This window comes from Gorilla gorilla, chromosome 13, assembly GCF_029281585.2.
Source record: "Gorilla gorilla gorilla isolate KB3781 chromosome 13, NHGRI_mGorGor1-v2.1_pri, whole genome shotgun sequence".
Lineage (NCBI taxonomy): Eukaryota > Metazoa > Chordata > Mammalia > Primates > Hominidae > Gorilla > Gorilla gorilla.
In genome coordinates this window covers 18,067,601-18,091,845 of record NC_073237.2, presented here as the reverse complement: position 1 = coordinate 18,091,845, position 24,245 = coordinate 18,067,601, and the positions used below count along the sequence as shown (strand labels likewise).

General features: G+C 36.4%; 1 protein-coding gene and 1 long non-coding RNA gene across 4 annotated transcripts; both read left to right on the top strand.

The window, feature by feature from the left end:
- The first annotated feature begins 676 nt into the window (after positions 1–676).
- Positions 677–11,395, top strand: LOC129524556 (uncharacterized). Of its 3 annotated transcripts, XR_008668357.1 has the most exons (5): positions 677–721; positions 1,285–1,384; positions 2,322–2,450; positions 2,580–2,646; positions 11,277–11,395. It is a non-coding gene; the product is annotated as an uncharacterized lncRNA (long non-coding RNA). The 3 variants fall into 3 exon arrangements; XR_008668356.1 differs by lacking the exon at positions 2,322–2,450; XR_008668358.1 differs by lacking the exon at positions 2,322–2,450 and having other exon boundaries at positions 1,285–1,438.
- A 427-nt stretch (positions 11,396–11,822) lies between these two features.
- On the top strand, positions 11,823–19,914 carry LOC129524675 (protein FRG1-like). The gene is made up of 5 exons (XM_055350950.2): positions 11,823–11,834; positions 12,164–12,261; positions 14,054–14,168; positions 16,419–16,523; positions 19,712–19,914. Exons 1-5 carry the CDS (start codon positions 11,823–11,825, stop codon positions 19,823–19,825), a joined length of 444 nt encoding a protein of 147 aa, XP_055206925.1. The 3' UTR covers positions 19,826–19,914.
- Positions 19,915–24,245: the final 4,331 nt, after the last annotated feature.

Here is a 24,245-nt window from a genome sequence, read left to right as displayed (position 1 = left end):
CGCCCCTGCGGGGACCGTCGCCAGCCCGCAGCTCTAGCGGGAGGCCGTTTCACAGCGCGCCCGGCAGCCCCGCCACCGCCAGCACCGGCGCCTCGGGCGGGCTTTACTCCCCTCGGGGAGGTGCGAATCCTCAGGGGCTCCTCGAGAGGGAGCCAGGGAGCAGCTGCGTGCGGCACCTTTCGGCCCTCTGCGGCCGCCGTAGCTCCCCAGCAGAAACTCAGAAGTGGAAATCTCAGCCATTCAGCGTTTGGGTCAAGACGAAGGCGGGTTCCGGACAGACGTACGCTGTCAGGGAGTGTTTACTTTGCCTCCACTTGTGTTCCTCCCCGCCCTGGTGCTGCTCAGGGTCACATACTCGTCCTGAGCCAGCTTCAGCCTCTCCGCGCAGAAGTCTCCCGGAGCCAACTTCTGCGAGTTGAGTACTCTTATGTGAAGTCTACCAAGCTCGTGTTCAAGGGAACCAAGGCGAAGCGGTGGGTCCTGCAGCTGTGGCGGGAGCCTCCTCAGTTCTTTTCGGACGCACTCCACCCCCGCGAATCCGGTGGAAGTCGTGGCGTGGAGATCTGGCTTTGTGGCATCCCAGGCTTCGCCCTGGCCCCTGTCGGGGCTGGATGGAGGCTGGACCGCGGTTCCTGGCGCCTGTGCAGAGAGGGGCGGGTGACCCGTGGCCCCGTATCCACGAGTTTGGGTCCCCTGAGGCATCTCTCCAGGCCTCTGCCTGGTGGGTCTGCGTTAGTCTAATCTTGTAGTTCATGATGATAACTTCCTTTATTAGGGATTATTCTTTTCTCCATCGTCTCTTCCTGGAAAAGTTATTGATTAATTTTTTCTAAGCTAATATGTAGAGTGAAACCAGGATGAATCACACAGTGGTTGAGGTGTATATGGGCTTTGATAGGAATATGGGCTGGAACCTGCACTCTGTCATTTACTAATTTTGTAATTTGTGGCAAATTGGTTAATATGTCTGAACTTCCATTTACTCATTAAGAGATCAAATATATTTGAACCTCCGTTTACACATTTATACTTTCAGACCATTTTTTATACCTTTAGAAGACTGTGAGGATTAAATGAGAGAACATATATGCAGTAAATAAATTGAACCAAATGTGAGGAGGAGGTCATAGTGGTAATTTATTAGCTCTTTAGGAGAAAAATACCTGTGCAGTCATGTCCCCGCTTCTTTTTTCACTGGCAGATTTGCCCGAGGTTGACTGTACATACAAATATTGAGCATTTCCTCCTGGTCTCCGTAATAAACAGAGGTTTTGATATTTTTAGGCGAGATGGAAAGAAAGTATCAAGGAGTGAGCTGAAGCCACTGCCCTTGAGAACCCTCTCGAGGAGTCTGGGCTCATGAAGATGCCAGAATAAGTGGCAGGTATATCCTGAATGAATGTGAGATTTTTACTCTGTGAATTTCCTGTGAGAAGTGGTGAGTTATCTTCTGAAAACTTTATGATGATAATGCTGACAAGAGTGTCTTAAGATTATCGTAATAATCATAATTAATGCTTGTATAGCACTTTCAGTGTGCCAAGAAATAGTTGTAGGCACTTTGCACATTAACTTTTTTCAAATCGCTCTTGGTTTTTTATTTTTTTATTACGATGTAATTCATAATTATGAAATTCACCCTTTTGTACAGTGGTTTTTAGTATATATTCAAGAGGTTCACCACTGTCTAGTTTCTCAGTGTTTTCGTCATCTCAGAAGGAAATCTCTTCCTACCCATTAAAGCAGTCACATCCCATCCTGCCCCTCTCCTAGTCCTTGGCAACCACTAGTCTGCTATCTATGTGAAATTGCCTATTCTGAATATTTCCTAAGAAATCATGCAACATGTGGCCTTTTGTGTCTGGCTTCTTTCACTTATAACATTCTTGAGGTCCATCATTGTTGTAGCACTTTTTCCTTTTTATGGCTGCATAGTAGTCCATTGTATGGATGTAACATTTTGTTCATCCATTCATCAGTTGATGAACATTTAGGTTGTTTCCCCTTTTTGACTATTGTGACTAATGCTAGTGTGAATATTCTTATGTAAGTATTTTTGTGGGTGTATGTTTTCATTTCCCTTGGGTATACATACTTAGGAGTAAAATTGCTGGGTCATATGGTAACTCTTTAACATTTTGAGGAAAGCCAAACTGTTTCCTGTAGATGCTGCACCATTTTACATTTCCACCAGCAATGTGTGAAGATACATATTACCTCTTAATCCTCACAATAGCCTTAAGAGTTAAGTTATTATCCTAACTTTTTAAGTGGGGAAACTGACTCACAGAGAGATTCAGTACCTTTTCCAAAAATTGCAGAGCTAAGAAGTGACAGAATCAGGATTTAAAATCTGGAAGTGTGGCTCTACAATCTGCTTTGAACTTTAACATAATATGTACAAAGCCTGAAGCAAATTCTCAGCACTGTATTTAAGAGAGCATAGCAATGTAAGTCTTCCTAAATCAATAATTTATAAATGAAACAGCTTAAAAGACTTCCAAGTTTCAATCTTATAATATTTATTTATCACACAAATCAATATACCTAAACTCATCTATATAAATTATGTCCTGTAGTAAGAAGAAAAAGAGCAAAGATAAGAAGAGAAAAAGAGAAGATGAAGAAACCCAGCTTGATATGTTGGTGAGTCAGTTTTCAGTGCTTTATTCTGAAAAAAGTTAACATTTCTTGAGATCTCATTGAAAACATTTTCCTAGTTAGAAATTTATGATGTATTCATATTTGTCTTAAAGTGCTTAAATATTACCTACAGTTGTAAATTCCATTTATTCTTTAGCACAGTAGATGCTACTGATGCCTTTACTTCATTATCAGAACACAACACAGGAGAGAAGAATTACAACTCTCTGACTTAGTAGGCACCATTAGACTGCTTAATAGCTGGAGATTCTGATACATAATTTTAAAGGCTTAATGTAAATGTTATTCAACCAAATATATTTTACAAGTTATTTTCTTTGAACATGTATACATTTTAGTTGTAGAAGTCAGTTGTCTCTTAAACGAAGTGTCTTCACAGGAAAAATCATTATTTTGTGAACTCTGAAACGAATGAAAATTTTAAATACAATATCAGGGTAGCCTGTAAGTGATACTGGAAATAAATTGACCCAAACACACTTAACCAGCCTGTTTTCTGTTTGGCTGTTTCCATACTTTTTTTTTCTCTTTTAAAACTTGGTAAGTTGCATTTTGAATCTTCATAAATTATGGTAGCTTAAAAAATATATAAAATATGGAATGGTATAAAGCTAATATTCTGGAAGAATCATTGTTTTTGAATTGGCAAATCAACAATTCTAAAATTAGGGTAAATATCTAGCGTAGATATGTAGATGTGGAATTGCTGTGTCAAAGGATAGGTGAATGTTTAACTATATAAGAAACTGCCAAAAATTTTCTAAAGTGGTTGTGATATTTTACCCTCCCACCAAGAATGAATTAGTTCTCCAGTTACATCCTTGCCAAGAGTTGATGGTGTTATCAGTCTTTTCTCCCAGTCTGAGTTTTTCCCAGTCTGAGTTTCTTAATGGTGGTTTTCAGATGGACACCTTTTTTTTTTTTTTTTTTTTTTTTTGAGATGGAGTTTCACTCTGTCGCCCAGGCTGGAGGGCAGTGGCGCGATCTCGGTTCACTGCAAGCTCCACCTCCCAGGTTCACGCCATTCTCCTGCCTCAGCCTCCCAAGTGGCTGGGACTACAGGCACCTGCCACAACGCCCAGCTAATTTTTTGTGTTTTTAGTAGTGACAGGGTTTCACCATGTTAGCCAGGATGGTCAGAAGCTTTTAATTTTTATAAATCTTAGTTTATTTTTTTCTTTTATGGTTATGGCCTTATCTCTTTGATCTAAGAGATCTTTGCTTACCCCAAAGTCAGGAAAATATTCTACATTGTCTTTTAGAGGCATCATAGTTTTAGTTTTTACGTTAAATCTGTAATTAATCTCAAATTAATTTTTGGCATGGTGTGAGTTTGGTTTCAAGATTTACTTTTTTTTTTTAATATCTTGATAGCCATTTGTGCCAGCACCACTGGTGTTTCCTTTTTCCATTAATCCAGTTTCGTATCTTCATAAAAAATCAATTAACTTTCTATGTATTGGTCTATTTCTGGACTCTGTTCTATCGATTTTCTGTTTTTCTTTTGGTATATTTCTCTTGATTGCTATAATTTCATGAAGTCTTGAGATAAGGTAGTGTGTGGCCACCAACTTTGTACTTACTAACTATTAGTTTATTAATTTCTACAGTGAAGCCTGTTGTTTTTTCTCGGAGAATAGTATTGAGTCCAGATAATTTAGGGGAGAATCAACATCTTAATATTGGGCCTCAATATTTCATAATTTTCAATGTAGCAGTCTTGCATGCCTGTTTAAAAATTTATTCTTAAGTATTTTATAATTTTACACTACTGTTAGTAGAACTTTTGAATTTGATTTTCCAGTTGTTTGCTGTCAGTATATATAGATATACAATTGATTTTTGTATAGTGACTTTGTAGTCTGATAAGTCTGTTTCACTTCTTAGTTCTAATGATTTGTTTATATAGAAAACTAAGAAATTTGCAATTATATTTCCTGTGACTATCGTTTTACTTCTTTCTTCCTAATCCTTATGTCTTGTCTTGCTTTTTATTGGTTTGTTATACTGTTCAGGACTTCCATAGTGTTGAACAGAAGTCACGAGAATGGGCATAATTGCATTGTTTCCAAGCTTAGGCAGAAAACTTTTAGTAGTCCACCATAAGGTATGATGTCTGTAGGATCTGCAGAGAAAACCTTTATCAAAATGAGGACATTCCTTTTAAACTTTGTTTCTTGGGAGTTTTTATCATAACGATGTTTAATGCTGTCCAGTACCTCTTTCTGTATCTGTTGAGATGATTATACAACTTTCTTCATTCTGCCATTGAATAACATTGGTTTCATTTTCAACTTTTAAACTAACTTTACATCCCTGAGATAAACCCCACTTGGTTGTGGTGCGTTGTCTTTTGGGATATTGCTAGATTTGACTTATAGGTGTTCATTTTTCTTCTTTATAAGATTTCTATATTGGTGTTGATGGGAGATATTGGACTTTTGTATCCTTTTCTTGTAATGGCTTTATTTGATTTTGGTGTCAAGGTGATATTGGGTGTCACAAAATTAGATGGGAAGTGCTGTCTCCTTCCCTGTTTTTGGAAATAGCTGTGTAAGATCGGTATGATTTCTTCTTTACATGTTTGATAGGATTTACCAGTGAAGTCATCTGAACCTAGAGGGTTTTGTTTGGTTTGGTTTTAGTTTTTTGTGGGAAAATTAAGATTTTTTAAGAGATATTTTCAGATTTTTCTGTTGTCAGTTTTGGTAATTTGTGTCTTTTAGGAAAATTTCATTTCATCCAAGTTGTTGGATTTATTGGCATAAAATTGTTCAGAATATTCCTTTAATATCCTTCTAATGTCTGTAGTATCTAATCTGTATTGCAGTCTCTTCATATTGGTAATTTTTGTTTTTTCCATTTTTTCCTGGATCAGTCAGTCTAGCTGGAGGTTTATCAATTCTTTATCAGATCATTTATTTTAGATCATTAATGATCTTTTAGTACGGGGGTATTCAATCTTTTAGCTTCCTTGGGCCACAATGGAAGGAGAATTGTCTTGGGCCACAAATAGAATACACTAACGATAAGCTGATGAGCCAAAAAAAAAAAAAAAAAAGCAAAAAATCTCATAATGTGTCAAGAAAGTTTATGAATTTGTGTTGGGCTGCATTCAAAGCTGGCTTGGGCCACATGCAGCCCTCAGGTTGGACAAGCTTGTTTCAACATTACTTATTTTCTCTTTTTTTCATGTTTTATTTCATTTATTTTTAGTCTTTTTTTTTCCTCCCTTTAACTTATTTTCAGTTTATTTTGCTCTTGTTTTATTGCTTCTTAAGAAGGGAGTTAGATCTCCTCATTCCATGTTAGTTTTAGTTATAGTCAACACATTTTGTTTTCATTTTCATTCCATTCAAAATATCATCTAGTTTTCCTTGTGATTTTTCTTTTCATGGACACTTGAGTTATTTAAAAGTGTACTGTTTTTAATTTCTACTACATAGAGATATTATAGGTATGATATTGTTGCTGATTTCTAATATAGTATAGTTGGAGAACATACTTTCTTAGTGAATTTCCATGTACACTAGAAAAGGATGTGTATTCTGCAGATGTTGGTTCAGGGGTTTTTTTTTTTTTTTTTTTTTTTTTTTTGAGATGAAGTCTCGCTCTGTTGCCCAGCAGGCCGGAGCGCAGTGGCATGATCTTGGCTCACTGCAGCCTCTGCCTCCCAGGTTCAAGTGATTCTCCTGGCTCAGCCTCCAGAGGAACTGGAATTACAGGCACCTGCCACCATGCCTGGCTAATTTTTTTTATATTTTTAATAGAGGCAGGATTTCACCACGTTGGCCAAGCTAGTCTCAAACTCCTGACCTCAGGGGATTCGCCCGCCTCGGCCTCCCAAAGTGCTGGGATTACGGGCATGAGCTGTGGCGCCTGGTAGTTCAGTGTTTTTTAGATGTCAGTTATATCAACTGGTGGAGCTTGTGACTATGCACATCTGGGTCCTTACTGATTTTTCACTCATCCTACAATGTATTGAGAGTTATGTTAAAATCTCCAGCTGTACTTCTAGATCTGTCTACTTGAGCAGTTTTTGCTTAAAGTATTTTGAAGGTGTCATGTGTACACATTTAGGATTGTTAAGTCTTCCTTATAAATTCAGTCTTTCATTTTCGTAACATTTTAACCTTTATTTCTGTTAAATGTCTTGATGCCTAATTAAATTATTTGACCACCCTTTTGCTCCTGTTAAGCCTGGGCCTTTGTTAGTTTGTGCTTATTTATTAGTTTTTTGCCTGTAGACTTAGACAGTGACTCTTACTCTAGGAAAGTTTCATCCTCATGGGCCTCAGCCACATGTTCTAGGTATATTTGGTGAGTTCTCTCCACTCTGCTATGTCCCAAATTTGTGTGATCTCTGGCATCTCCAGTCAGCCCTCAGAAGTGCCAGCCACTCTGCATGGGCCTTGTGGAGCCTGCCTACTGTATGCACTCCCCCCAGCCCTTGGCCCCAGACCTGCAGAGAACTTTTGCATACTCTTTTGAGGCCTCACCTGTATGTTGTTCCCTCTTCTCCAGTACCTTATTCTATAAACTCCAAACATGTTAGCACTGCAAGACTCTCAGCTTAGTGACAGTGACATTGCCTCATTTTTGGAGGTCTCTACCGCTCTCTGCGTGGTCAAGAAACTGCCATTGGGCAGAAAACAGAAGTGTGTGTTAGATTTGCCTCCTGTGTTTTCCTGTTCTCAAATATCACAGTCCTGTTCTGCCTGTGTTCCAATCCCCAAAAACAGTTCTCTCAAATATTCTATCCAGTTTCAGTTTTCTCACTGGTCATGATGGGAGGGCAAGTCCATCTTTGCTGGAAGAGGAAGTCCTTCTGCATCTTTTTCTCTTTGTCCTTCCACCTTCTTTTGCATTGTGGATTTTCTAAACTCGCCGTAAAAATAAGCATGTGCCTATTTGTGAAGGGAAAGAAGAAAACCTTTTAATTTTTTAAAGCTGTTCTGTTGGTTCCTCACAAGGATCTGAAGGGATTGGTAAATAGGATGAAAGAAATTCTGTCTTTCACATGGAGAATACCATGTGTGACATTAATAAAGATGAGCATGTCTGTAAGCAAATAGTTTCACTGAGCTCTGCTAGATTCAGAAGCAACTGACTTACAACATCGTAGTTTGCAAAACACAGATTTGATTTACCCAGGAACTAAAGCTAAGTAAGCTATGGGTTAATAGAAGGTCTGTGAAGGGTACTTAGACTACAGTAAGATTTGGGAATAAAATTCCATTTCCAAATCTAAGATATATCATTCCTTTGTGCCAAGCACATAATTAAGGTAGAGATTTAAGGGGGCCCTTAGCACAGAAGCACTGGGTTAGTCAGAAGGTGAGGTGAGCTCTCTCACAGCCTTGATGCTAGAATGAGGGTGCCCTGGGAGTATCTTATCAGCCATGACACTGGTGCATCGGGCCATTTTTTTTTTTTTTTTTTTTGAGACAGGCTCTTGCTTTGTTGCTCAGGCTGGAGTGCAGTGACATGATCATGGCTCAGTGCACCCTAGACCTTGTAGGCTCAAGCAATCCTCTCACCTCAGACTCCCGAGTAGCTGAGACCACAGGCTTGTACCACCATACCCAGCTAATTTCTTAATTTTTTTGTAGAGATGGGGGTCTCCTTTTGTTGCCTAGGCTGATTTTGAACTCCTGGGCTTAAGTGATTCTTCTGCTTCCACCTCTCAAAGTGCTGGATTACAGGCATGCCAGACATATGGAAACATTCTCAACTATGTGAAAATATGTGAAAAGCTTTGTTATGCATTGTGAGACAACACAGCGGGAATATTTCACCATCTGCCTAAGGTTTAAAAGGAAACAACTTTAAGCATGTGTCTAAATAGCAAGTAATGTTTTAGAGTGGATTCTCTTAAATTCAGCTTGGGCGTCTGCAGCATATACACAGCTTGAGCTGTAACCTGACGTAGAGACAGGCAACTTCAGTGCCCACTGTTCTTAGGATCCACTGCTTTTTCACAGCTAAAACCCCCGAGTGGCACCGTTAAGTATTGTGTTATGTTACTTTAGTCGCTAAACATATAAGCATACCTCCAAAGGTTGAATGTAGGCCACTTGCAGAAAGTAGGCAGAATGCTCACATTTAATTCTTGATGATACTGTGTTTAGCTTTCTTATTCTTTGAAATCTCATTGAGAAGAAATACTGGCATCTGCTGAAAGTAATTTCTTTTTCAGTTGACAATATTATAAGTAATGTTATTGTATCATTTTCCTACTTGGACAGAGGGTGAAAATTTTGAGGAGCTTCTCTGCCAGAAATTTCTCCTTCATTTGCAAAACATTAATGAGATATTATATTTAAATGATTTTATTTAATATTAAGTGTACTTGGTGAACGTGGCATAGAACATACAAAATAAAACTAATTTAAAATTATTAACTATTACGTTTATAAGAAAGACTTGCTAATCATAACACTGTTCATAATGATTCTGAATAAAGCATTATTTCCTTTACTGAAAACAATTGTAGCTATAACTCAATCACCTAAATTGTCATTTGTTTTATTGCTTTCTAATCGTCTTTAGCTGAAATTTTAATTTTGATTAATTTTCTTTTTCTGCATTGGTTTTGTGTGTGTGGAGGTAAAATATACAGAATATAGAATTTGCCAATTTTTCTATTTTTACGTGTACACTTCAGTGGCATTTAAATACATGCACCATTTTACCTTCCCACCAGCATTGCAGAGGGTTTCAGTTTCTCCACATCCTGCCCAACATTTGTTTTTCTGGTTTTCTTGGTTTCTGTTTTTTGTTTGTTTTGATAATAGCATTCTAATGGGTGTGAAGTGGCATTGCATTATGGTTTTGATTTATATTTCCCTAGTGACTAGTGATGTTGAGCGTCTTTTTGAGTGCTTATTGACCATTTGTATATCATCTTTGGAGGAATGTCCGTGTATATCCTTTGCCCAGTTTTGAATTGTGGTATTTGTCTTTTTGGAGTTCTCTATATAGTCTGGATATTAATTCCTTATAATGTATGTAGTTTACAAATATTGTCTCCATTCTCTGGGTTACCTTTTACTCTGTTGACAGTGGTTCTTGATGCACAAAAGTTTTTAATTCTGATGAAGTCCAGTTTGTCTGTGTTTTCTTTTGTTGCCTGTGCCTTTGATGTTCTATATAAGAAATCATTGCCAAATTCATTGTCGTGAAGCTTTTCCCATTTTCTTCTAAAAGTTTTCTAACTTTAGCTCTTACATTTAGGTCTTTGGTCTATGTTAAGTTACTTTTTGTATTTGGTGTTAGATAAGGGTCCAACTTCATTTTAGCTAAAATTTTATATATTTTAAAATTGATTATGAAAAGCATGAAATGTTTAGTTGAATAGAAAATTTTGTGCAGTGGAATTAACTGAATCTTTAAAACCTTTTTATTATGGAAATATCCAAACTAATCCATACATAGAAGAATATAATGAGTCCCCCATGTGCCCAGGCCCCAGCATTAATTATCAATATTTTGCCAATCTCGTTTCATTTCATAAACACTCCCACACACAATTTTTCCTAGAAAATTTTAAGTAAAATCACAGATATTACATCATTTTACCCATAAGCGCATAAATGTACATTTCTTAACGTGGTATGTCTTTCTCTCATCACCTGTTTTGTTCTTTACTTTTATACGTTATACTATGTCATTATCAGACCTTGTAAAATTAACAAGTATTCCTTAATATGTCATATCCAGTTAATGATTGACTCATTTCTACTCTAGTTAAAGTACAATTTAGGAGGAGGTTTGAGGATATTTTTTAACGTTAAGATATAAACTTTTATGACAACTGCTAAAATAATTTTTGCTAGAATCTAACATTTCTATTGGCAAATTGGAAATTAGTATGCATAGACATAGATTCTGCTCATTTTACTTTCAATCTAAAATCGTAGTTAAGATTACTGGCCAGGCGCAGTGGCTCACACCTGTAATCCTAGCACTTTGGGAGGCAGAGGCGGGTGGATCACGAGGTCAGCATTATGATAGGCATTGCCTCTGGAAAGCAGGCATGAATAGATGGCTGGGGTCTATCATGAGAGAGACCGTTCTCCATATATCACTTTGTACCTTCACATGTTGCCTTTTGTTTTGTTTTGGTCTTTTTTTGAGACAGGACCTTGCTCTGTCACTCAGGCTAGAGTGCAGTGGCGTGATCATAGCTCACTATAACCTTGAACTCCTGGGCTCAAGTGATCCTCTTTCCCAGCTCCCCGAGTAGCTGTGTTTACAGGCATGCACCCCCATGCCTGGCTGTATGTTGCTATTTTGTATTTTAAAACCCTAATCCTGACTGTGCTGGTAGTCGCATGAATCTGTGCACATACATGCAAACAAGTACATGTAAAACTGGTGAAATCTGAATAAGCTTCATGGATTATATCAGTGTCAGTTTCCTGATTCTAACAATGTATGATACTTATGCAAGATGTCATCATTGAGACAAAGAGAGTAAAGGATATGTGAGATCTTTGTATTATTTCTTACGACTGCAAAATAAAAAGTTTTTAAAACTAAGTTATAATAAAAAAGAACTCTGTGTCAAAACTAAAATATAAAGTAGAAATATCAATTTTATTTTTTAGGAATCTGGTGGACAGTAACAAACTTTGGTGAAATTTCAGGAACCATAGCCATTGAAATGGATGAGGGAACCTATATACATGCACTCGACAATGGACATTTTACCCTGGGAGCTCCACACAAAGAAGGTTTGTGTCTGGAAGGGAAGATCCTGCCACAGGTGTAGATTTTAGGACATTCATTCACTTAGGCCAAACTCTAACTAGTCTCAAACATTTTCCAAAGGAATGGAACCATTGCATTTGACTCTTCCATTTTTTTTTAATTCCTTAATATTTACCAGCCATTGGCAAGTCCCTCTTTCTAATATAAGCATTTGAAAACATTCCGTGTAGTTCCAGAAGAGTATCTTTGGAAATCAAAAGAATATGAATAATTAAAATAGTAAGTGGAAGGAAAAAAGAAAACCTATTTGAGTCAAACATGTTTGAATTACTTTTTTATTCAGACCTATTACCAAAACTAACCTGGGTGCATTTAACAATTTGAAGGTGCATTTAACAATTTGAAGTTTCCTCATTTCCTTTAGCCCATTAGAGGAAGCACTAATGAGATACGAAGTAATTAGAAGATAAAAAGCAGTATCATTTGGTCAGCAAGGCCATCCATTGAATAAATGAAAGCATTTGGCTTTTTTAAATAAGTGCTTATTTATGACTGTATTTTAAAACATAAAGAGAAGCTATCTCGAAAGTTATTAAATAAACATTATATCACCCTGTCTTACTCAGTGTATAAAATTAGCACTGTAGTTAAAAGAAGGTAAAATAGATCTTGATTCCAAAGATACAGTATTACAGTGACATCAGTATATCTAAATATTCTTACATTTAATTGCAGAAGAAAATAGCCACATTTTTAAAGCAAAATAATGTCTTTATATTTATAGCAAACGTCAAATTTATTTTCAAATGTTTTTTCTCCAATCGTTGATGAGGGTCCTAGTCCTCCAGAGCAGTTTACGGCTGTCAAATTATCTGATTCCAGGTGAGCTTATGTTGTAATATAATTAGTAACCAGTGATTTTAAAAATTTAATTGTATTCATTAAAAATTTTAATATCTGTCTTAAGCCCACGGTAGTTTTGATATAAAAAATGAAATAGCTTTTTTGAGAAGTAGATTTTGTGATCTATGTTTAGTGGATTTCCTATCAATATATAATGCTAGGCTGGAAAAAAGATATGTAAGTTAAAAAATGAAGATTAATAATTTCACACACCAAATAAGATAGATTAAAAAATATATCAAATAGTACAAAACCTGGTTCACTGTTGGTATGATATTTAAACTCACTGTTTGGAAGTCTAAAGACAAACAGAAGACTAAAAAAAAGGAATATAGTTGAAACCAGCAGAGAATGTTACAGTATCATAATGACCAAAAGAATATTTTTACTCACTATTGTTACAGTCATTTTATAAATTAACCTTTTTTATTCTCACCTTGTGCAGAAGTATAGAATGATTCTTTGGGTAAAAGATACTGAAATTGAATGTACATATTTTAGTAATTGGTTACATCAACATGATAATGATTTCTGTTATACAATCATTAACGTATAAAGGAGTAAAAGTCAATTCTGGCATCTGAGGAGATTCTTGGTAAGGTAAAAGAAATCATAATTTTACAAAATCACGTTAAGATGATTATTTCTATTCTTTCTTTGAAAGACTGATAAGTAGGGTGAAAGACAAAGAATAAAAGCAGAGGAAGAAAAAATTCAGTAGTTTTAAACTGCTTTACAATTATAAACAGAAAGGGATTATAAAGAAAATCAACTGACAAATGAGGAAAATATTTGCAACAATCTTAATAGGCAGTGAGTTCTTACTGTTCAAATGTATTTTGTATAGAATTCATAGCACTGAAGACCCCAGTAGAAAAATTGTGAACAATCAGATCTGAATAGAAAAATGGACAAGGGACATTACCAGATAATCTAAAAAGTAAAAAGGAAAGGAAAAGAAAAACAATTGTTATTCTAGTTAACTACTAAAATGCAAATTAATAGGATACTGTTTTTTTCATATCAGGTTTTCGAGTATTTTTTTAGAGTCATAATGTTTAAAAAAAAAATCCATGATACGAAACATACTCTGTTAATTTGAGGTAAGAATGTAAATGGAAGCAGCATTTTCTGGAAAACAGTTTGATGACATAATTTTAGTAATTTATTATTGAAGTTTATAACTAAAGAGGTATAATTGAAGAATGATGAATTTTGAAAATATTTGTTATGTAATATATAAGGTACAATGTTTATATTAAAAAAGCAAAATATAAAACTAAATTTAAATCTGCAGTGTCCAATATGGCAACAATCAGTCACATGTAGCTTTTTTTTTTTTTTGAAGGCACATAGTCTCACTGTGTCACCCAGGCTGGAGGGCAGTGGTGTGATCATAGCTCACTATAACTTCAAATTTCTGAGCTCAAGCACTCCTCCTGCATCAGCCTCCCAAGTAGCTGGTATTACATGTGCACACCACCATGCCCAGCTAACTTTTTAAATTTTTTGTAGAGATGGGGTCTCACTATGTTGTCCAGGCTGATCTTGAACTTCTTGCCTCAAGCAATTCTCCCATTGCCTTCCCAAAGCACAGAGATTACAGGAGTGAGTCACCACTCAGCCACATGCATCTTTTGAACACTTGGAATATGTCCAGTCTGTAATTTTAGATATGTACACACCCACACACATACACATGTCCTGTTTTGATGCCCTATAATTAATTTTCTCTCAGTTTTTAACTTTTATCTATCTTATTAATGTACAGAATCACCCTGAAATCTGGCTATGGAAAATATCTTGGTATAAATTCAGGTGAACTTGTTGTTGGGCTTTCAGATGCAATTGGACCAAGAGAACAATGGGAACCAGTCCTTAAAAATGTAAGTGCTGTTATTGTTTATAAAAACTCCCTGTCAATTTAACAGAAAGTCTGTAACAGTCAATCATAACATATTTAAAAAGAAAAAGTAGGATGCAATAGTATAATACATTAAATAGCAATAAATCGGTAAGAACATAGAGCCTTAAAGAGGTCTCAAAATATAGTGCAACAAAAATAGCATTAGTAGTTTTGCCCACAATTATTTCTGTATACCCTTAGTGCCTAGATATGGATCTCATTTCCATTGAAGAACCAGTCAATTTTAGGTCACAGAGTAGGAAAACAGAATAGTTCCTAAGTATCTTCTTTGTAGCAGAAATCATGGATGCTTTCAGAAACATTGCAGACTGTAAGCGAACAGTGGAGCTAGCTAAGACCAAGTTGTGACAATTTGCATATAAAATATAAATAATAATAGTTCATTGAAGTAAATTATCTCTAAAAGACTTTCAGTTCATAAGCTTAAAATAGTGTATGAAAAGATTTACTATAAGAAAAAAGATAGTATACTAATTCTTAATTTTAGTAAGTAGTTGTAGTATATGGATGTTTTGTTAAATGTTTGTTGATACAGAATACATAATTTCCTTTTTCTGTGTGAGAAGTAAAGATTGAACAAAAATATGTGAGTGCTAAACTGTCTTTAAAAAGTAGATAACTATATCAAAAACAGTAAGGACCAGTGGGCACCACGCAGAAAAAGCAAATAGAAGATAAGCTCAGCCTTTGAGTAGCAGCTTTGGTAGTATACAATAATGAACTGAAAATAGGGACTCAGCAGTGTTTTCTAAGATGACAGATTAAACAAACATCCCACCAGAAAGAGGTAATCACTTAGACTAATTTCCTCATCCCCTAGGATAAAATCTTAAGTCAGTGACTTGAAAAGTATTTTGACCCAATCCATTGAGAAATGGATTTTTACATTGCAGCCCAGCACACACATATGTATAACTGAAGCAAGAGTTGTACTTAACAATACTTACTTATCCATGTGTTATGCACTTTGACATTTCTTATTCTCTTTTACCCTTCCTCTGTGTGTCTGTGTGTTTTCCTTTCCCCCCCCCACCCACCCAATACCATTCAGGAAAAACTACATTGATTTCACTACCTGCTAATGTGTTGCAACCCCTTTGAGATGATCCTACTAGTTACGATGAGATGCTTCTAATAAAAGTTACACCAGTAGAAAATGCCAATATTTCATAAGGCCAGGATGATGACTTAGATAGTACTAATAATACAACACTTTAGGAAAGTTCATTTCATTTTATTTTTAGGAAGGACACTAAGTTTCAAAAATTTAAATTTAAATGAAAGAGGGTCTTAAAATTCTCTTGCAAAAAGGACTCAGCTGAATAATCTGTGACACAGGTTTAAATCGCCTTGGACCCCACCACCATGTTCCAGGGCTTACCCGGAGCCATCCAGATGAGAGACCACCCAGCCCTTGTGACTTGACTAAGAAATTAAATCGATGTTGTCAGCACGTTTTTAACTGGATGTGATATAAGGTTAACATATTTTGTAATCATTGTATTTATAAATATTTTGTCTAAATGTTATGGTATTCCAAGTTTTCCAAAAGAATCAACCAATTACAAGTTATAAATAAACGTTATATTTGTTACGGGAGTTAAGCTAACCAAATTTATAACCCAGATTTAGATACACAAGAAAATCAGTTTTTAAAGTTTTGTTTAATAGAAAGCAGTGTAATACATCAAACATTAAACAACTAAAAATGTATATGAATATTTATTTTCACACACGAAAGTCCCTCAGACATTGATTCTTAAATTAAAAACACCAAAGGCATTGTATATACCTTTTCATGTTTTCTAATTGTGAAGAAAATAAATTTTACTTAAAATGCTAATATTTGTATAAAGTATGCATTCATAATTATGTTCTCCTCTTTAAAGTTAATTTTTCAAACAGAACTAAATCAGTTTTATCTTCAGTAGGTCTTTTAGAAAGGAAGAAATCCTACCTCATCTAATTAGAATAGTCCTACTAGGAAGATACGCTACAAATATTTATTGTGGTAATCTCTGAATAGTAAAATGAAAGGTGATTTTGGTTTCCTTTTCTATATGTTCTTGTATTATATTTTTCAGGTTTTTCTCTAAGTTCTTTTCTGTGATTTTTAAATCAGGGAGGAAAAATTAATTCAGTGTAAACACTTAATGTTTCTTCTACAAGAAGAATCCTCATGGCTATTTTGTTATTTTGTTTCACTTAGGGGAAAATGGCTTTGTCGGCCTCAAATAGCTGCTTTATTAGATGCAGTGAAGCAGGGGACATAGAAGCAAAAAGTAAAACAGCAGGAGAAGAAGAAATGATCAAGGTAATGATGACATTTTATACAGATGACTGCATTCACACACGCGATGTGACTGTATCTCTTTAAAATGTTTAGTCATCATTTACAGTCACTTTAAAGATTTGTTAATGGCTTTTTATAATGTGGTGTTTCAAATAGAGTCATTTTTAATTATAAATCCCATAGTTGATGGCTTGTTTATACAATGTGGTAGAGAAATCAGTGCATCTAGGAGCTACCTTGCCATTATCTCCATGGATTAGTATCTTTTTCTGGTAGTTCCACATGCTCTTTTTAAGCTTTCATTTTCTTGTTTTCTTGCTTGTACTTTAAAATCTAATTTTTAAAATAGATAACGTGTACACGTGGTCCAACATTTTTAAATAAAAGCATATGAAGTTGAAGACATATGCCTGCCATGCATCTTACTCACCTGTTTCCCACCTCCTTTTCCTCTTTCCCTTTGTTTTTTTATAGCCTCCTAAAATTTCTTTATAAACATACGAATATATTTATAATTTTCAACTGTTTTACACTAAAGGCAGCCTCCTCTATAGTCTTCTCGACTTTGATTTTTTTTCCTTAAAATTGTATCTTGGAGAGTTTTCTACTATTAGTTTGAATGTAGAAAGTTTTCTCTTTTTCTTGCTTTTCCTCTCTTTCTCTCTTTCTCTTTTTTAACACCTACATAATATTCCATTTTAGGGATGTACCTTTATTTAGTCTGTTGTAGATGGAAATTTAGGCTGTTTTCCAGTCTTTTGCTCTTATAAACAGTGCTGAAGTACATAATATTGAATATGCATCAATTTGTAGATGTGCGGGTGGACTTGAAGATAAATTTCCAGAAGCAGAATTACCAGGTCGGGGTATACACGTTTGTATTTATGTAATGCTTGAGCTTCTGTGATGATAATCACTCTATGAAACATAAAAAATCATAGCAGAACTTCTGGGGCCTTAGCCCTAACATTTTAAAAATATTTTTATTAATAGTACCCATCTTCTTTGCATTAGGAGAAACATGAATCACATAAAACATGATTTTATTTTATTTTTAAAATTTGTGTGCATCACTAAGCTGGAAATAAAAGTTCCTTATTCCAGGCTAAATTCCCTCATCCATAGTCAGACGCATTAGCTATTGCACCAGTAGACTGTGGCCTCCGTAATTCTACTCTTTGTTTTACATCATTGTAAATGTTATACAGACATCTTCATTTCAAGGTGAAATTCTAAATAATACTGTTAATATATCCTAGATTAATCAGGTAGTTAACTGGAATGTGATGAAAACATTTAAGGCTTAATTTTTTAGACTTACAAAAGCCACTGTTCTTTAATGATAAACATATACCAGGATGTGTCTAAAGAATAACTCCCCCCTTCTTGACACATGGCTTTTCTGTGTCTTGGCATTCCATCGCAGTACTGAGCATCCTGAACCTTGCTTTGTTTGTCTCTGTTGGGAATCACAGGTTTCATCCAGTCTGACCCAGGTTTGCTCTGTAAGGCATTGTGGGGGCCAGAGTGGAAGGCTCTAAGAGAGGGGGCAAATGCCTTTTCTAAAATGCCCTTCGTTCTTATAATTAGAGCATAAAAATTAATGTTACATTTTTCTCTACTACCAGTGTAATTTAAAAGCATCTATCAATTCTCTGTACATGCTTCATGTTAGATTTCCGGTCATATGTTTGATTTTCTTTTTAGAATAGTCTTGATTTCAGATAATTTCAAATCTGAAGCTCAAACAATTTCAATCTAAAATGTAGGTTTTTCTTACAGTTAGAGAAGTGAAATGTTATATTTTTTCGTTGCATGCATCCGGCACATGCGTTGTAGTCTTGAATTTCCATAATGCTCCTGTGAGGTGGCTGTGAGCTCAGCCTTACAGACAGGAAGACAGCCTCTGACCCTCCTTACATCCTCGTGGTTTTTGTCAGTCAGTTCATGGAAATCACAGTGATTTCAAGGTGTGGTAAGACAGGATGTGTACCCAGGCCCAGCTGACTCCAGAGGCCGCTCTCAGTATTTCATAGCACATTGCTTCTCAGGAAACAGGTCATTGAGGAAATGCAGATGGGTTTGTGATTACATTTAATTTTATTTATTTATATTTTATTGTATCATGTGTAAATTGTTTTTCATCTGGATATCATCACAAAAGTGTTATTGAAGGCAACAATTACAAGTATATGTGCAGTGCTTTGCACTTATACAAAGATACAAAGATACTTACACAAAGATTGTGTTTTTCACAATTTAAAGCAATTTTCAGATGAAATACAAAGTTTTCTGGGTCTCTTTGGTTAGTCAAGTACTTGGAAGCTCTGAACAGTGATTATTTAGGACTCTTATCATACCATTTAATTGCAGGCTCTCCTAATCTCTGTTAGCCCTTCACCTTTATGACCTTGCCTTATCTACCAGAACACAGATCCCTCTTACTAAAGGTAGCATTGTGTTACAGGCCCTAGCAGGGAACGTTTTCAGGTCTGGGACCCCTCTAATCAAAACTGTCACAAAGATGTCATTGGCACAAACACGTTATTTGTCATCACTTTCTAAGCAGCCCTGGAACTGGACTCTGGCCACAGAGATCATTTAGGAGACATGAGTCCTTACCATTGCCAATTGCCTGTTCTGTGGGCGATCCTATTTGTTGAATGCAGATCAATTAACTTATGACATGTGATAGTAAACATCTGTCCAAACTTAGGAGAATATAAGAAGCCAGTAAAAGAGGTGGGTTCCAATTAATTAAAAACAAGTTGTGTAATGTTAAAAGTTTTAATACTTTGATAATAGTCTGTGCAATGTAAAATAGCTATTAAGCTTTCAGTCTGATCAAATGAACACTTGTCTACTAGGGATAATTTGATCCTAGTGTATTCACTTGGAGGACAAAATTAAATGAATGATTTCTTTATTGCCTAGCAGGATCTGATGTGTAAAATGTTTCTGAAATAATTTTGTCTGTAGTGTTTCTGACACAAGGGCTGCGGAGGAAGCATGTGATAGCACTTACTCATATAGATTATATATATGAATTAAAAACGCATAGCCAGAACCTGTCTTTTTCTGAATATAGTTGCTCAGTTAATTTTTTCTTCTGCATAAGAAATCATCTCGAATATTCTTATGTGATACGTAAAGTGGGGAAGGTGGAAGATAAACATATAACCCATTGGATTCTCCTTTCCAATATCTAGATTAGATCCTGTGCTGAAAGAGAAACCAAGAAAAAAGATGACATTCCAGAAGAAGACAAAGGAAATATAAAACAATGTGAAGTCAATTACGTGTGTGTATGCTTTTCCTTTTAGACCTACAGATTTGACAGTGAAGTGCTTCTCAAAGTGCTTTCAAAATAAATTACCTAATTAGCTGGGGATGGTGGTGCATGTCTGTAGGCCCAGCTACTTGGGAGGCTGAGACAAGAGGATTGTTTGAGCCCAGGAGTTCAAGGCTGCAGTGAGCTCTGATCACCACTGCATTCCAGCCTGGGTGACAGAGCAAGATCCTGTCTGAAAAAATAAAAACTGATGGACAAGAAGAGGCAACACGATGTAGCCTCTAGGACAGAGCACTGAGCTAAATTCTTTTCTTTTCTTGAGGGTTCAGTTTTCCTAATCATCCTACCAGCTCCCAAAGCTACTCAGTCGGGTTAGTCACCCTCTCTATTCATTCATAGAATGGGCATGATGCCAGTCAAAGGCTGTTCTCTGGCCAGGAAACAGGGGACTCCAGCCAGCATGCCCTAATAGAAGTGGGGTCTTGTGCTACCCAGTCAATGAGTGGCCCTCCTCTTGAGAGGTCACAAAGTTCATCTTGTTCAAAAGCTCCAGCTTATTAAAAAAATACAATTAGACTTTTTTTTCTCCCCCAAGACGGAGTCTCGCTCTGTTCCCCAGACTGGAGTGCAGTGCCACGATCTTGGCTCATCGCAACCTCTGCCTCCCAGGTTCATGTGATTCTCCTGCCTCAGCCTCCCGAGTAGCTGGGACTACAGGCACAAGCCACTGCCCTCGGCCAATTTTCGTATTTTTAGTAGAGACGGGGTTTCACCATGTTGGCCAGGCTGTTCTCGAACTCCTGACCTCGAATGATCTGCCTGCCTTGGCCTCCCAAAGTGCTGGGATTGCAGGTGTGAGCCACTGCACCTGGCCTACAATTAGACTTTTTTAATAAGTGAAAAAGAAATTAACAGTATTTATAAATTTAATAGTAAATATGTACAATCAGAGTTTGAGGTATTTTTCAATGAAGACATTTTCTTTGCAGAAAGAAATTTCAGAGCTTCCAAGACCACAAACTTAAAATAAGTAAAGAATACAGTAAAATTCTTAAAAAGGCTCAGAAAGATGGATTTTTGCATGAAACGCTTCTGGACAGGTAGCTATTTACTTATTTTCACTATTTTCAGTAGCCAATACAAATGACATGTAGAAAACCTATATTCTCTTAAATTACTGTAGTTTTCACATTTTTGTCTTTATTTATAATTTATGAGTGTGGCAATATTACCTAGAGAGGACATCATGAGTTTGGGAAAAGACTGTCAAGAAAGAATATCTAAAAATTATAACCGATTCTAAGTATATACTTTAAGAAATTCAGGTTTGACTGTATCTACTTCATAAGTTTATCACTATCTTTTTATAACTATTAGAACCAGAGTTAGAAAGAAGCAGTTTGACTAATAAAAAAATTATGTGGATTCTGTTAGAGTAGTTCAGGTTCCTTAAAATAAGCATAGATCAACTAAAAAACTAAGTATAAAAGCTAAATAAGTGAAATTGAAGCAGTTTTATTGTAAGATTTGGAAGACTGCAGGATGTTTATCATAGCACATTATTAATATTTATTACTCTTCCTATGTAGATAAGTGATGTCCTAGATTTACAACATAGAAAAACAGGTAAAGACGTTTAGCTGTCAGTGTACAAGTATAAATCAATTAAGTGCCAGATTTTGATAATCACCAGCTGCTCATTCAAGTCCTATGTTGCAAAGTTACTCTTACCCTTTTTTTACATTACTTGATAAAGGCAATGTTTAATTACATATTTCCTGTTAACTAGCTGGTAGAGTTCATACCTAAAGTCAGTAAATAATGTTAAGACTTTTTTCCAGCTGAGCAAATGAATATGTATCTAGTTGTAAGAAATCAAGAAGAGGATATAAAATATGATCAGGATATGGACTCTAAAACGGAATAAGCTCTATGTCCTGTAACTTTTTTCACTTGTAATAATACAGCATTCTCACCCTGTTAAATGGAAATTTAGAGCACCCTTAAATTCCAGAATAATTAAAATTGCTATTTGGATTGAAAAGCCCTTAGGCAACATTTATTGAATATTAGGAAATAACTTTTATAAGATTAGAATCCATTTTTTATGGAAGCCAAATTTAAAAGTATACATGTTTTAATATAAGTGTTGTGGTAATACAATAACCAAAACTGAACACACAGTTTTAAAGCTTTTTATATTTAGTAGCAGTTGAATATATATGGCATGTTTTACATAGATTAATTTTACTATTTTTCTTTATTTAAACAAGAGAACCAAATTGAAAGCCAACAGATACTGCAGATGACTGGGATTTTTGTTTCTGTCTTATCTTTTTGTGTTTTTTTTCTGAATAAAATATTCAGAGGAAATGCTTTTACAGAGTTCTTGAGTAGTTGTGAAATTATTGTTTAGCTAGTAGCTAGTATAACAAGGATTAAACAAGTTTAATCAGGATTCTTCATGGATGTACTTTTTAGCTAACTACAGTTTTTCACATGGAAATGAAACTTACAGTACATATTTAACGTACCACAGAATTTTTTTCTGGATTTCCTGTCCTGAAGCATGAAGTGTACTAGAAACCAATTCTTCCTGCGCTACTTGTGGAATCTTTCTTAATGGATCATAATCTTACTTTACTTTAAACAATAGATGCTTAATCAGTGCCTTTCATAGGAAGTTAGAAACTCCCAATCCAATCAACAAGGCTTTGATTCTACCTCCTAAGTACTACCCAGATCACAGACAATCCAAATATCAGAACTAGGGGGCTGGACAGAGAGGACAAATCATCTATTAGGGAGTGGGACAGAAAGTGGAAACATTACAAAGGAGCAAGTAGGCTCAGAACAGAGGGGAGAGTAGTACTGGGGAAACTCCCTACTGAGGACAGGTTTGCCACAGTGGGTATGTATGTGATGCTTTTGTCTTCGTGGGCTGGAATGGAAGCTGATAAAGAAGTTCAGACGCTACGTGTTGCTTAGGTCTGCTTTGTTGAAGCCTGTCTCTTTCAGAGTTCCTAAACACAATATTCCCGTGGCATCTAATCCCATTGAGGGCTCCAAATCCAGGCTGTGTATCAGATGCTACGGGAAATTCTGCCTCAGGACTGAGGTTGGTTCAAGCATCTGGATGATGTCAAAAGTCCACGTTGTGTGCTGGCCTAACTTGAAAGACCCTATCTAGTTCTAGCCTTAAATTCCTTCTGTCACCAAATCTAGAGTTACATGGCATCTGTACAAGCTAGGTAGCTGAGGCATGGGATCAGCCCTATAAAGGAGCTTTTGGAGCTTTTGTCGTAGGTCTAGCTTCAACTTGGCACTCCAGTTCCAATAGCTGGACTTTCTCTCATCGTGTGTTCTGATCCTTGGATTGGGAACAAAGTAACCACTCTGATCCCACAAAGCAGTGGTTCCGGTTCCCAACTGGTGACTATTTTGCCTCCGAGGGGACATTTTTGGTTTTCACAACTGGAATACGGTGTTAGAGAGTAGAGGCTAGGGATGCTGCAAAGCATGCGGCAGAATCCTGTTCCGCCCAGAATGCTAACAGTGTCAAGGTTGTGGAGCCTTCCCACCCAAGGGCTTGGTCTATTCCTTGCATTTGCCAGCTCCCTAACCCTTAAACACAACAGTTCAAATCTATATGCATAAGCATCTCCTAGGAGCCTGCACATTTCCAATATCGACTACTGAGACCCATCCGTAGAGATGCAGGCTTAGGAGGTCTAGGATTGGGCTCAAAATTTGCATTTTAACAAGTACTCCAGGTCATTCTGAGCAAGTGATACAAACCACAGAATGAGGAACACGCCTTCAAGAGACTGAATCTTGCTTCACAACACTAGCTTGGTATCTGAGACAATCTGCCTGCTGACTGGCTTTCCTGGCACAAACATTCTGCATGTAGGCACAGTGTGTTCCTGGACTCCATGTCAACCCGTTCACCCTCATGTTCCCTTGGTTCCTGTCCCCAGTCCAGCGAGCAGAACTGATTACAGATCTTGACAACAGAAGATACAGATTTAAAATAACTTGCCTGTTTCCATGGACTTTATCCACTAGTGAAGCAGGACAAGTGGACAAGGGGAGAGGGTAGGTGTGGGCTCCTTCCCTATTCCTCCCATTCCACTTTATACAAACCCCAGCTAGACCACTGGGAGAGCAACGGAGGTTAAGAATGACTGCATCTAAATATTGTCATCTGGTCCACTCTTCTTCCATCTTGTACACAAGGATATGAGTTTGTTTAAAGCACTACTGAAACCAAGATAAACTCTGGCTTAGCATGCCCCTGAAGGATCAGTCTAGTAATCTTATCAAAACCAATATTACCTAAAAGCATTAATCAAAGGAAAAGCTCCCTCACCCCAACCTATGACTGCCCACATTTTTCAGATTGAATCATTTCAATTGTATTTTAAGGTTCATTGACTCTTTTCCACCTC